Raw genomic sequence first — 15,620 nt, 5'->3', positions numbered from 1 at the left:
AATATTTTGAACGAATATACCGATCACCAAACAATGATAATTACCAACTAAATAAATGTGCTTGATATCCCACTTGTTTTATTTCACTGGTTTCTTCAACACCCAATTTCTTTCTTCTCTTTCAACTACACAATTTTTTATGCCTTCACCAGGTAAGTAAACAATCACCAACCCAATCAAACCAAACCAATAATTTCTGCAATTTTTTATTTATGCCGCCAACTTTGCATGCATGCCCATTCACGTGCATCACGGGCATGCTGCAGGCAACTGTGCTGCACAGACGTAGCCTTCCGTATCCGTGCTGCATGCATGAAGGATGCACAAGCGACAGTGGTGCAGGCTGTTTGCAGGGGCAAGGAAATGCTTGAAGACGTATAGTAATCCCCGGGTCTTCACCCTCCAAACGCAAGGATTACACCGCATCTTCACTGTGTTTGTGTGGTGGCTTGAAGACGAGTAGAAATCCAGCAGTCTTCAACATGTCACGACGTCTTCACGGTTTACTGTCCCTGGAAAATAATTCCTTGGGTGCATTATCTTGGTAATTAAAAAAAGTGGGAAGCATTATCCCATAACTTTTGCCTTTTTTAACTAGGTCCGCAGGTCGATGGGTCAACTCAATCGGGTCTACTATTTTTTAACAACTTTACTCGCATGACATGTGGGATCGTTCGATTGGAGGATTAAATTTATTTTAATTTATTAAAAGTATGACTAAATTGAGAGAATATATAATAACATGACGAAAGTTGTAAAAGAAACACACGCTCACACCAAATCAAGCTACGTTAATACAATTGTTAATCATCATTTGATCAGACAACAAAATAGAGAGTTGTATAAGATCAATGAACTATATTTGTAGCAACAAATCAGAAGTTACATAGCAACAACTTTCCTTCTCTTACCTTAGAGTTATTGTCCTTGAAAGTTTTGCCCTACGTATCATTTACTGCAACATGCATGGAAAGTAAGCTCCACGATGAGCATTCAAAGGGCGGCAATGGTGAAAACAACTTGAAATAAGACCCAAAACACAAAAACTTTTGATCGACAATTCCAAGACACCCACTATTGGCTTTGGTCCCCTCTTTTGCCCTCCCAAACGACGTGTTGATGCAGTCATAGTTTTGAACCACAGTATTTTTGGTCCCTATGTCCTCCATTGGCACATTATAACACCTCCTTTGGACGGTAGCTAAATTGCCCAGACTCAAAACCGTTCAGTCCTTGCGGTTCAATACTGCAATCATGTCTGGCAATAAGGTTCATCTCTGTACATTGCAGTACATGTCCATTGCGCTTTGGGCAGTCTTCTATTAGAAAATTTATGGGTAAACTATAAATACATAGTACTAAAACTATCACTTTTGATTTGTTTTAGTACTTAAGCTTTCATTTTTTTTTTCAAAATCATTCCTAACGTTTAGTTTTTGTTTCATTTTAGTACACTGCTGTTAAAAACTTAACGCGAGTAGTACCTAAACTTTCATTTTTTTCAAAATTTAACGTTAAATTTTGAACTAGAGTACTAAAATGAAACAAAAACTAAACTTTAAGTATGATTTTAAAAAAATTGAAAGTTTAGATACTAAAACAGATCAAAACTAATAATTTAGATACTAAATGTGTAATTTACCTAAAATGTATTTCATTTGTCCCATCAAAATTGGCCTTTGGATTATGCATTTTGGATTTTTTAGTTTTACTTTTTTTTCATGTGAATTATTTTTTAAATAATATAATGTGAATTATATTTTCATGTGAATTATTTTTTAAATAATATAATTTGAATTAAGATACATATTGTATTTTCTACTACTCGAAGAATCAAATATCCGAAAATGCAAGTACCCGTTAATAAACACCCTTACTCTAAACGTTTGAAATAAAAATGATTATAAATATTTGGATAATTATGCGTTTAATATAAAAACTATTTGTTTAGTATCTATTTTTTTTTTCAAAATCATATCTAAAGAGTTTTTGTTTCATTTTAGTATTCTGCCATTAAAAATTTTAGTTTCTGTTTCATTTTAGTATCTCATTCAAAATTTAATGTTAAGTTTTGAAAAGATTGAAAATCCGGATATTAAAACGGATCAAAATTGATAATTTAAGTACAAAATGTGTTAAGTTTAAAGGCGGAGTACTAAAATGAAATGTAAACTAAATGTTATATATGAATTTTAAAAAAAAAATTTAGGCACTAAAACTAATAATTTATATATTAAATACATAATTTACCCTAAATATTATGAGATGTTGTTGAGTGACACAAGCCCTTTCCTCGAAGGAAATATGGTCCCTTCCCCATGGCCAAAACAATCTTATGCGATATATTTTATAATTAATATCTCAATTGTCAGTTTTCTATTGACAAGACATGTCGTGTAAAGGCATTGCTTGGATGCACGAGGAATAACCAATGACATGGTTCCATCTCAAATCTTGCTTATATTGTATGAATGGAGTGATTTTAGTAATAAAAGAATTGATATTATTCTTTGAGGTCCTGAATTTGAACACTAAAATTGTAGAAATATGATCGTTTAATGTCAATCATTTAAAAATTATCTTTAAACAAATATTGCATTTTAAAATTTCTTGCTATATAAATTCAAAGCCTCTAGTGCTTATGAAGTCCATAAATCATTCTATCTTATCTCAACCTTTATCTTCACATTTTATGACCCTATACGAGCCTTCTTCTACACCCCTACCTGTCTCCCCCACTCTCATCCATTTTCAATCCATTAACCTGCTGGTATTGTCGCCTGTCCGATGGAAGAAACAACAATGGGTAAGTCCCGGAACCTCGAACGGTTCAAGAATGAAGTCGCTCCTCCTCGGTTTGTCTATGTTTCCAAGCGTCCGTTAATGCAAACGTTGGCCACCATAGCCGAGGAAGAAAGTGATTCCGGCGACGACGTAGTTGTTAAAGGAGCACGGACATGTTCATCACCAATGTGTGGCAAAGAGAAATTTTGTCATTCGAGGCAACTCGAAAGCTCGATGCTGTTGCTCCTCGTGCAAATGGCTAAGACAAATTGAAACTGAACAGCTCGGTTTCTAAAAATGGTTGCTTAAGGGGATTCAATAATGGTTTAATTTAATGACATGAATAAGTAGATTAGGTGAAGCAACGATTTTTGCTACGTTTTTTGCAAGCAATATTGTGTCTGTTTTCGCCTTGTTTACATTGTTTTCCATCTGTTTTTCTTTTTTGAATTTTCCTGGAAAATTTATTGACTGCAGATGATGAGATTAAGGTTGAGTTTCATGAGTTGTTACCAGCAATAAAGATTTCAGTTCTTTTACTTCTCTCTTCATTTTACATAAAGGGAGATGAAATTATACGGTTTATAATAATAACATATCAAATATAAACTAATTTTCTATGGTTCAAACATCAGAACACCATATTTTTTTCTCGTATACTTTTGAAAAATCCTTAATGTAATCCTCGTATTATTTTTTTCTCTTAATATGACCTCCAACTCTTAAAACAAACCCAATGTGACCCTTTGACCACGTTTTTCATTATTGACCATTACAATATTCGTGTGTCATTTCACGGCACTTACGTGACAGTCTACCATACTAACGTTACAATCCACAATATTGATGTGTGACAATTCATCTGTCATGTTTGAGTAACTAATTTAGTCAATCTGTCATGTCATCCGCCATGTTAATCTACCACCCTAAACTGCCATGTAAACACTGTGAATTAGCACATTTGCATCGTAACAGTGAACGACGAAAAAAAGTGGTCAAATGACCATATTGAATTTATTTTATGAGTTGGATGGTCATATTGAGAGAGAGAAATAACACACGGACCACATTGATTTTTTTCAAAAATATAAGGACATTTGATACCTTTTTGCCCGTTTATTATCTAACACAAATAGCCACCAGAAAATCAAACCAAAATGTTCGCCTTCAAAAGCCTCAACTTGAAATGTGATGTTCATGAAGTATCACAAGGAGACAACCAAGGCATTTCAGATTGCATCATAGCTATATGGTTCAAGGTTTAAAATGACAGGGAGATAAATATTGCATATATAGATACAATGTAATATGCCAGAGCATGACAAAACAAATGGAACTACAATCGAATAAAACCGAAACCAGAGAATGCAACAATTATCAGACACATTCATATAGCTAAGAGAACATGTTTGTAGCATTCAATTTTAGAAACCATATTGATAATCAGAGGGATAAACTGTCATCGAGGTCCCCGGCACGAACAAGAAAACTAGACTAGACCATGTTTCTTGAGAAAGAAGACACAATTGTGGCTATAAGGAGGAGCATGGCATAATACAGTCATATCGGATCAAAAGGAAAATATGGCATGTTCATGAAAGGATCAGTTCACACAAGTTCAAGTAAACAAAGAAAATAAGGGAAGAAAAGAATTGCACAAAGACAAACATCAGAAGCCACCATCCTGAAAAGCACAACATTAGAAACATTGTTCTCGAATAAAACCATAAATATGATGGAATAAAAATCATGAGAGAAATTCACTTCAAAGAAAACAAGATTAAAAAGATTAATCAAATCCAAACATAACAATATATGCTCAAGTACTTGCTATTACGCATATAAGCAACCGAAAAAAACACAGATACCATACAATTGGATACTCAAAGCAAGCTTATCTAATAAGCGCAACAAGTTAACATTCTTCAAAATGCACATGAAAATGTCGATCACTTATTATACTAGCTCTCTATCTGTCTTCGGACTTATAACATTCCAGCAACAACTTGGCATGCTCCTTGACCAATTCACTTCGCTCAATGAACAACTCCAATTCTGAGATTTGCAATTTCCTCCATCTGGCCTCCAAAGTTGCCTTCTTTTCGCTGTCAACCATATCTAAACCATGCTTTAGAACTTCCTCTTCCAAGCTCGACACACCGAACCTCTTATCGAACACACTACTCACCGTACTCTTAGGCACCTTATCGACCTCCATCGGTACCCCGACATTTACTTTCTTATCAGGTGAAGAATGCAACTCTGCTCTCAATGCAACCACTGCCTTGTTATTTGCCTTGGTTTTCCCATTAGATTTAGCAGCTGAAGACTCAACTTTACCACTAATCCCTTCTTTGCCCCAAATCTTTTTCGACAGCTCGAAAGCATTCTGTTCATGGGCTTTAGAAAAAGTTCGATCCTCGCCCTTTTTACCTTTCCCAGCATTGTTTTCAAACTTTTTCTTCAACCTTCTAATCTTATCCATCAACTGTGCTTTCGTAACATCGGTATGAATCGATTTCTTAACAAAATCATAAAACGCATTCATATCAGCGCAAGGATCGACTCCTCTTTTAGCAGAGTAATCCAACATACCTTTCAACAGAGCAATCTCGTCGTCTTCACTGAATAACCGCTGGAAAAGCTGCTTCTTCGCATCTTCGCCGGTTTTTTTCACCTCCTCGACGGCGGAAGCCACAGTGTTATCCCCTTCCTCCACGGCTTTCTTCTTGGGTCGGTTCGCTTCCTTGGCATCCAGCTCCATCTCGCCGGGCCGTTTCGACGAACAAGCTCTGACGGGAGAAGAAGACAAGGGGTTGTTGGATCTGGGTTTCTTCACGTTCGCGTCATCCATGGGTTTCGTCGCGAGAGGCCTGACATTCGGCATGGCAGTGTCGGATTCGGATTCGGATTCCGACTCGGACCCGGATCCCGACTCGGACCCTTCGTTCCCCACAGCGGCTGTTGCGGATTCGGGCTTCCTGGGAGGCGGGCTCTTTTGGATCAATGGAGTAGACTGGGTTTGGGGTTCATCGTTGTCTTCTTCGTCCTCCGATGAAGATCCAACCTCTTCGTCCTCGGAGTTAGCCTCCTCATCTTCTTCAGAAGTAGAAGCAGCTGGTGGGACTTCAATGTGGTTTGAACGCTTCGGTGCCATCGATATTCAATGGAGAGAAAGAGGGAGAGAGAGGCTGATTAGGGTTTTGGATTCGATTTGATGGTTTGACGTGTGGAAAGTTGAATCGAACGTACAAAAAGAAAATAGATATCCAATCGGAGTATCCGAGTCCGACTCACCTACGATTTTGAGTTACTAAATTTATTTTGGGTATAATTTGTAAATAGTCCCTATGACTATAGAGTATTTTTTCAGTCTTCTAAAAAATAATAAATTTATCTGTTCTGATAATTAATAAATTTGATGCAATAATATATTTAAATTTTAAATTTTATTATGATTTATGTTTTTTTAGAATTAAAAATATTTCATAAAAAATATAAAACATGTATATACACACCTTAAAAAGAGGGGATACCATATTAGGGAGAGTTGAACGACGTTAATTCTACATAAAAAGGATACAATAAATAAAGAGATCTTGCAGTTTAAAATTAATGGCATTGCACGTCCGATTAGACATGTCTTTTGAGAAAAAGAAAAGTGATCATGTGATAAGTGATCATGTGATAAGTGATATCAGAGCAATTCTTTGATTGTTTAATTTTACGTCAATTGCCCAATGAATGAGTAAGGTAGAATGATCAATCGTGACATTGACTCGTGATGAGATGAAACGAGATTGATTAGAGAGTATGCCAAGTTTTGGAGAGATGAGTATTAATCTCAATCGAAAAGGAAAATGAAAGTTTTAAAATTTAAAAACTGTGAAACTATGCATCATATCATGAAATAATAAAGGTCCCGCTCATTCAAATCTATAGGTAACTATTGTCAAAAATTCTTATATACAACACAAAGTCATTTCTTGATACGAGTAACTTTGCGCAAGTAAGGGTGGGGATGTAAAAAGATGATCCGACCTGTAAAACTGACTGAAATCGACTTGAGTTAAAATTATTTGTGACCTGAGGTGATGGTGATCCGAAATCAATTCGAGTCCGAATTAATGTTGGTTTGAACCTGAGTTGGACCTAGAAATTATAGATTTGAGCTCAACCTACACCGATATGAGAATGATCTAAACCTGAATCGAACCGATAATATGATAACTAAACTCGACCTGCATCCAACTGTTATGAACATATACCCGAGATTAACCTGATAAATAATTGGTATTACTCAATCTGTTATCAACCTGACATGTTGTGAACATGATATATAATTGACTCAAACTGTAAATAATTCGACTTATTATTAAACTGATATGATATTTATTTAACTTGATATTTACCTAAAAGTTACAATTGATGAAAATGTGAGATTTTGAAATTATAATAGATAAAATAACTTCAGTGACCGAAAATACCTTATAATATACGATTTTAACCAACTTTTTTTTTGGATTTGCGAAAATAACCAACAAATTCGCAACGCGAACTCCAATTTCGCAACACAATTTCCAAATTCACAAATCAGTTTCTTTTTCGCAACGCGATTTCCAAATTCGCAACACGGAATTTCAAATTCTCAACTCGATTTCTGAATTCGCAACGCGAATTTCTTTTTCGCAACACAAGTTTCCTTTTCGCAACAAGATTTTCTAATTCGCAACACGAATTTTGTTTTCACAACTCGATTTTCGAATTCGCAACACGAATTTTAATTTTACAACAGCTTTTATTTTTGCAACACAAATGTTTTAGGTATATAAACTACGCAGCAGCAACAACTCATAACCTAAATCCCTAAATCGTAACTCATTCCATCTCCATCTCTCACTCTCTCTGGCGACATCCGTTCCTATATCCAACGACATCCTTCCCCATCTCTAATTTTTTTTACATAATTTTATTTCTATATAATTTTCAATGATTTCTCTCCCAAATTATCAACTATCAACTTAATAATGTATGTTTTTCTCTAAGTTAGCGATGATATCTAGTTTATAGCTCGTTTGTTTAGTAAATTAATTTACAATTTGTAGAATGAAATCATCTAATGTTGATCATGTTTGGATAGATTTGTGTTTTGGAGGGTCATGGGAGAATGTTAATGGTGTTTTACAATAAATGACTTTACCCATGAATCTTCAACTAAAACTGTCATTAAAAGTTAACTTATGAAACTCTAATGTTACGTGTTTCTAAGAAATTGAATTTAGAGCCTCTAAGTGGATTTAGGCTATCTTATCAGAGAAAATGTAAAGTTTATTTGTTAACCGACAATGAAGATATTGAACGATTCATTACTTACATTAGTGTTTCGCAAGATGATGTTACATTGTATGTTGTTGAACCTAGAAGTAGTGAAGTTGGATCAGTAGAGGGTAGTAATCAACTAAGTTCTTCAGCCCCAGTTTATGGTGCTCACAATGTACAATGTTGTTATCAACCTCAAAATTTAATGGTTCCACCACAATTTCATCACCAAGAAAATTTTGTTTCACCACATTTCCAATACCAAACACAATCTCAAAACCCACAACTTTTCCCTAATCCAAATCTCAATAAACTTTCAGCACCAAATTCCGGTTTTTGTATTGACCAATTAGACGATGATGAGCCAACAGAAAAAAAATGTGAGTACTAGTCAGTATTCGAAATTTGATCTTGGTCAATTCTCGGACTTTGATCTTGGTCAATACTCAGATTTTGATGATGTTTCAGAAGAAGAAATAGACCCCGTGTGTAATGATTTTGATATTGTTCAATACCTGAATTTTGATGATGAAGATAGATGGGGGTCGTCGGAGATGGGGACGGATGTCGCCGGAGATGGGGACGGATGTCGCTGGAGATGGGGAGGGATGTCGTCGTAGAGAGTGAGATATGGAGATGGGATTGATTTACGATTTAGGGTTTTAGGTTATGTGTTGCGATTTACGGGATATATTATTTACATTTGTGTTGTGAAATTAATATTGTGTTTCAAATTTGAAAATAAAATTCACGTTGCGAAAACAAACGCGCTTTGCGAATTTGACTTCTGTGTTGCGAATTTGGAAAATCACGTTGCGAAAAAGAAATTTAAGTTGCGAATTTGGAAATTGTGTTGCGAAATTGGAGTTCGCGTTGCGAATTTATTGATTATTTTCGCAAATCTAAATAAAGTTGGTTAAAATCGTATATTATAAGACATTTTCGGTCACTGAAATTATTTTCACTTTATAATAAACTATGATAACTAATAATATTACTTTTTAAAAGTTAAAACAAACTATAATAATTAATATGATTATATATATATATATATTAAGCCCAAATACAAGTCTAATTTATGTTTTAAAATCTGAAAAGCTTGACGATAATTTTTTTTTTTTTTTTTTTATGTTTTATCGTCGATGCCTTCATCTTTGGAGGGGATCTTTGACTTTCTTTTGCTTAAGATAAAGGAAGCAGTTAATGTGATGTAACTTTTAAGAAAAAAAATTGATTATTTTGCCACCTTATCAATCTATGTATAATGTATATATAATATTTTTTTAATTTAGTTTTTTCATAATTATATTTTTTATTTAAAAAATTAAACTTGATTAAATTATAATTTGATTAGTCTTATGTACACAAGCATAAGTATAAGTGTAAGTTTAAGTTTATATTTATATTATAAATATATATATATATATTATAATATATATGCTTATATATGTTATACTTATGTACTAATATATATTTATAAATACATACTTATATATATAAGAGTGTGTGTATATATATACACTTATATGTACGTATGTACGTATGTATCTGAGTGATGTAAGCTTTACCTTTCTTGGTCGACATGCGTTAAGTTGTTTTGATGTCGATTCATGGACATGAAAGATAAGTTCATAAACTCCTTTACTAATTTTTTTATATATAGCTATAGGTAGTTGATTTATTATTCGACTAATTCAGATCGAATATTGTAGAATTTTATTATGAAAGTGACATTCTCAACCCTATTTACTCCATTTATAATGTTTGGACTCGAACATCTGATTTTACTTAAAGGATATAATGTCTCATATCATTAGATCAATTAATTATTTGTACAGTAGGGTCTAAAACCACCATCACATCCATCATATGCATAATGTCACGTTATTACATTAGGAATTTCCGGATGTTTGCGTAGTGGACTAGCGCAAAGTCTACAATTACTGGGTTTAAAGTGTTCCGTGTTTAGTGTAGTGTATAGGGTTCAAGGCATAACACACGTTGAAACCATTCCATAATCAAGAAATGTCTTTAATAAATTATTTTATTTATTACTGATGTTGTTTTAATTCAAATAGGATCATTTTCTTCCTGAGACCTTTTACTTTTTTTTCATCATGTGGGAGTTCGAATTAATTCTCGTTTATCTACTTCTATCTATGTTAGGGGGGAAGAAACGTTTGTACTCGGCTATAAAATTTATTTTGTACACTGCAGAGGTTTCATTTTTCTATTAATAGGAGTTTTGGATCGGTTTATACGGTTCTTGTTGACGAAAACGGGTAAAGAAAACAAAAGAACACGAGAATTTTACGAGGTTCGGCAATGTGCTTACGTCCTCGGTGCCTAGGCGGCGCTAGAAGTTTTTTTTTTATTCAATGATATTTTAGGTCTAGGTTACATCTCTATTTATAATAGAAAACCCTGGTACATAATTACAAAATTAACCCTGTACCGTACCGCGGGGGCTGCGCCCCCGCACCCCCAACCCACATAATTCGTAACCCCACAACGAGACTTTCTTTGTAAGGACAGTTGATGTTCGCTTCGCTCACTCCACTCCATCTCCTGTCCTCTTTACTAGTATATTTATGAGCCATACCTAACAGTTCTAATGAACCAACATTAAATTTTAAAACATTAGTTAATCAATCATATCTTGTCGCACTAGAAAGAATATTCTATATTGGATTTCTTATTACTTTTGCTGTCAAATCGCCGATTATACTCTTACATATGTGGTTACCAGACACCCACGGGGAGCATATGGATTAGTTCATATCAATATGGAATTATTACCCATGCTCATTCCATATTTTCCCCTGGTTGATAATAGTGGGTACAATACAAATAATTTCTGCAACTTCAACATCTCTTGATCAACGAAATTTAAAAAAGAAGAATAGTCTATTTCTCCGTATCTCATATGGGTTTCATAATTATAGGAATTGGTTCTATAACCGATACGAGACTCAACGGAGCTATTTTACAAATAATATCCATATCAGTGTGATGGATCATTGATTGATTTTGTGGTGTTGAACTATGATAACATAACAACGTTTATAATCTTTGCTATCAAATCTCAATTAGCCGTGGATTGCTCAAGTTAACTGGCGGGTCTTCATGTTCATTGAAAACAACAAATTAAAAGCACAAAGAAGACGATTCCATAGGAACTGTACAGATATGGCGGGTCTTCAAGCTCTGAGTACTGTAAGGTTTATAAATTATCCGTCAATCACTCCAATTAAGTATTAGATGTTGAAAGTATATTGAAAGTTATAAAACGGTCATCTTATTATTGGGTGATGCTAAGTTAAGTCATTCAACTATTCATATGTTCTAATCTTGTCATTTTTTTGTTAAAACATTGAGAATCGTCTGAGCTAGACGTTAACATGCTAATTGAAAATTGATAAAATCATATCTTAATGATGTCTACTGACACCGCTGTTGCTTTCAAGCATTTGCTTTGTGATATAATGTTTCAAGCATTGACTCGACGACATCATGTAAACGAAGAGTTGATCCGTAAAAATATAGTTCAAACGGTTCTGAAATTAGATTTTATCGTATTTCAGTCAACATGTTAACATTTAGCTCAGACTACCATCATTTTTTTAACGAAAAAAGATGAGTTTGGAATATATATGGATAGTTAGATGATCATTTTGTAACTTTTTATAGTGGAGACTCAACAAAACGAACATCTTATAGTCAATTTTGTAACTTTTAATAGTCGGGAGACTCAACAAAACAACGCACTATATAGTCGGGAGACCATTTGAAATAAGCATCAACATCAAGCTCCGAGTACGTAAGGTTTATAAATTATCCAATAAAAGTCTATTAAATATTTTATTAATGAAATAAATAAACTTCCAACCCGAAGAAGACGATTAGATTTGCATGGAGGAAAACCAATTAAAGAAGCAGACAAAGACTTTGACTTGTATTCTTTGTTTGATAGCTTACGATCGAAGACTTTATTTATGGTTAATGGTTATAAATATACTTTCATTAGAAACTATATACATAACACACTTTCTCAACTGTTAAATTCACGGGAAGATGGAGATAGTCTTGATGCCGCTTCTCTTTAACTTTCTCCACTTTCTTATTTTGATAATTTTTCTCTCCCAGTTTGCTTCTTTGTCTTCTTCTTCATCACACTTGTGCCCTCCTGATCAGAACCTTGCATTGCTCCAATTCAAGACTGCAATTTCTTTAAGTAACTGTTCGGTTGAAGATCCATTTACGAGCGGACCAAGAAAGATTGTTTCTTGGAAGGAAGGAAGTGATTGTTGCTTCTGGGATGGAGTTTCCTGTGATAATGTAACCGGAAATGTGATTGGCCTCCACCTTCAGGATTGCCAGCTCTATGGCACTATCAATTTCGGCGGCACTCCTTTTCACCTTTCTCATCTTCGATGGCTAAACCTGGCTGGCAACGCCTTTTGCATGTCTGAAATCCCCTCAACAATCTCGCAGCTGGCTAGTTTGACACATCTCAACTTATCTAGGTCTGGTCTTTCTGGTTTGGTCCCTCAAGAAATATCCCATTTATCCAAACTTGTTTCCCTTGACCTCTCTTCCAATCTAGGTCTCTACGTGGACAATCCTGCTATGAAGAGATCGGTTCGAAACATGACCAATTTAAGGGAATTGTTGCTCGATGGGGTGGACATGTATGATGTTGCTCCTCATTCTCTGGCCAAATTGTCTTCTTCTTTAGTGTCTCTCAATCTACATTCGTGTTATCTGGGCGGAATTAATGGAGGAGATTTTCCGGTTCATATATTCCAATTACCAAACTTGGAATCGCTCCAGCTATCGGACAATCCTATGATGAGAGGTCATTTTCCAAAGTCTAATTGGACTGCTCCCCTCAAGTTCTTAGAAGTAATTGCCACAGAATTTTCAGGAGGATTACCGGATTCTATTGGGGGTTTGAAGTTTTTGGAACATTTGCATGTTGATGGCTCCGGAGAATTGCCCCATTCCATTGGCAATTTAGTGTCGCTCAAGTCCCTGACTCTGCTAGGTTCTTTCACAGGATCTATTCCTGCATCCATTGGAAACCTTACACAAATCACTCATATTCACCTCTCGAGTGGGAATTTCAAAGGTCAGTTTCCCTTTTCAATTGGCAAACTTCAACATATTTCTTATTTAGATCTTTCAGATAACAACTTCACTAGTCAAATTCCAAATGCATTCACTAATCTCACCAAGTTGTCTGTCCTAAATCTTATGATGAACAATTTCAATGGTCAGTTGCCAGTTTTTTTATTCAACCTGACACAGCCTATTTCAGTTTCGTTTTCAAATAATCAACTGACGGGTCCTATTCCAACTAGCATAAGTAGTCATTCAGGCTTGGATTTTCTCGACATATCTCATAACTTACTCACTGGAACAGTACCCTCTTCCTTGTTTACTATCCCATCATTAAGAGTGCTGGATCTTAGTTATAATCAACTTGACGGCCATCTTGATGACTTCCAAGTGAATAAATCAGAGCTATCTCACGTTGTTCTGAGCAACAACAAGCTCCATGGCCCAATTCCAAGGTCATTCTCTGGGCTTCTGCACATGGAGAATCTCTTACTTTCGTCAAATAACATGAGTGGCTTTCTTGATCTAGAGGTGATTTCAAAACTCAAGAATCTTACCTATCTTGATCTCTCATACAACACCTTTTCCTTGAGCCTTCCTAAGAGACACCAGAATCTATCCTTCCCCTTGATTACTCACATATTTTTGTCCTCATGCAACCTAAGAGAAATCCCCGCATTCTTGAGAGATTCAAAGTATGTGGAAAGATTAGATCTTTCGAGCAACAAAATTCAGGGACCTCTTCCAAAGTGGTTTTGGGGACTTGGAGAGGATACGTTGTCATATCTGAATCTTTCACACAACCTTCTCACAAGTTTCCAAGGATTTCATCCATGGAATAGCTTATCCGTGCTTGATCTCCACTCGAATTTACTTCAAGGATCACTTCCAGATGCAGTGCACTCGGCAGATTTTGTTTTGATTTCGAACAATAAGTTCACAGGAGAGATTCCTCCTTCAATCTGCAACAACAGCTTTACTTCAGTTATCGACTTGTCCAATAACTACTTGAATGGCAAAATTCCACAATGTTTGGGAAATTTCAGCGATTCGTTGATGGTGTTAGATCTGCGGATGAACAACTTTCATGGGGTAATCCCTATCAAATTTGTCGAATGTAGAAGCTTAACGACTCTTGCCCTGAACGGGAACCAATTGGAGGGATCGTTGCCGCATTCTCTTCATAATTGTAGAAAATTGGAAGTTATTGATGTTGGTAACAACAAAATTGGTGGTCAGTTTCCCCACTGGTTGGGAGCTCTTCCAAAGCTTCGGGTTCTCATCTTAAGATCCAACAAGTTCCATGGTGCCATAGTCAGCTCTAAAGCCAAACATTTCTTTCCTATGTTGCGAATCATGGACATCTCTCACAATGAATTTACAGGCTCATTGCCCACGAGGTTCTTCAACAATTTAAAAGCTATGTTGAGCGTGGGCAGCGATGAACTACGGAAACTGCAATATGTGGGACCTGAACACGACTACTATCAGAATGATGTGAAGGTTACCATTAAAGGAATTTATATTAAGATGGAGAAAATTCTTACCATCTTCACCACCATTGATCTGTCCAACAACAATTTCAGTGGGGAAATTCCAAGCAACATTGGAAAGCTTAAGTCGCTTGAAGGCCTCAACTTCTCCCATAACAATCTCATGGGATGTATTCCATCATCGATCGGTTCCTTGACAAACTTGGAATGGTTAGACCTCTCTTCAAATCAACTTTCTTGCAGAATTTCGCAGAAATTGTTGGATCTGACATTCCTTGAAGTCCTGAACTTTTCATACAATAAGCTTGAGGGACTAATCCCACAGGGGAAGCAATTCAATACATTCTCAAACGAGTCCTATCTAGGAAACTCGGGATTATGCGGATTTCCATTGTCCAAAGTGTGCAACCCAAGTGAAACACAGCATCGTCCAGCAAGACAACAAAATGTTTCATCAGGTTCAATGTTTGAATTCGGATGGAAAGTTGTAGTGTTAGGATATGGATGTGGAGTTATTTTTGGACTGATTATGGGGTATGTGGTGTTTTCAACTGGGAAACCCCAATGGCTGGTGACGATGGTCAAAAGACTTCAACCCCGAAAGCTGAAACGGTCGAAACTCGGTGGTAGACGCGGTTGAAGAAGCAACTAGTTGCAGAACAATGGTAACTGGGTTTTCTGATATGCTGTTGTGTACTATTTGGTTGGTAAAGCTTTTCGAGCTCAGCGAGATGATAGTATTAGGTAAACAGTATATGTTTCTGATATTGATCATAATGTAAGTTTAACCGGTGGCACCATTTAGTGATTTCCTTTTTTCGGTTTCATTCTGATTCGGTGAAGTCACTTTCGAAAATCGCCTCTTTCAGGTCACTGAAGAGCAACTTGCTGGCTTATTTAGTA

General features: G+C 35.6%; 2 protein-coding genes across 2 annotated transcripts; one reads left to right on the top strand and one right to left on the bottom strand.

Moving 5' to 3' along the window:
- Positions 1-4,543: 4,543 nt before the first annotated feature.
- LOC120159099 (GLABROUS1 enhancer-binding protein-like) lies at positions 4,544-6,023 on the bottom strand. The gene has a single exon (XM_039169767.1). It carries the CDS (start codon positions 5,939-5,941, stop codon positions 4,754-4,756), a length of 1,188 nt encoding a protein of 395 aa, XP_039025698.1. The 5' UTR covers positions 5,942-6,023; the 3' UTR covers positions 4,544-4,753.
- A 6,154-nt stretch (positions 6,024-12,177) lies between these two features.
- Positions 12,178-15,357, top strand: LOC120159214 (receptor-like protein 6). The gene has a single exon (XM_039169851.1). It carries the CDS (start codon positions 12,178-12,180, stop codon positions 15,355-15,357), a length of 3,180 nt encoding a protein of 1,059 aa, XP_039025782.1.
- The last annotated feature ends 263 nt before the right edge of the window (positions 15,358-15,620 follow it).

Source organism: Hibiscus syriacus, unplaced genomic scaffold, assembly GCF_006381635.1.
Source record: "Hibiscus syriacus cultivar Baekdansim isolate YM2019G1 unplaced genomic scaffold, ASM638163v2 tig00111342_pilon, whole genome shotgun sequence".
NCBI lineage: Eukaryota > Viridiplantae > Streptophyta > Magnoliopsida > Malvales > Malvaceae > Hibiscus > Hibiscus syriacus.
The sequence above is the reverse complement of the archived record's forward strand: the minus strand, read 5'-3'. Positions and strand labels throughout refer to the sequence as shown.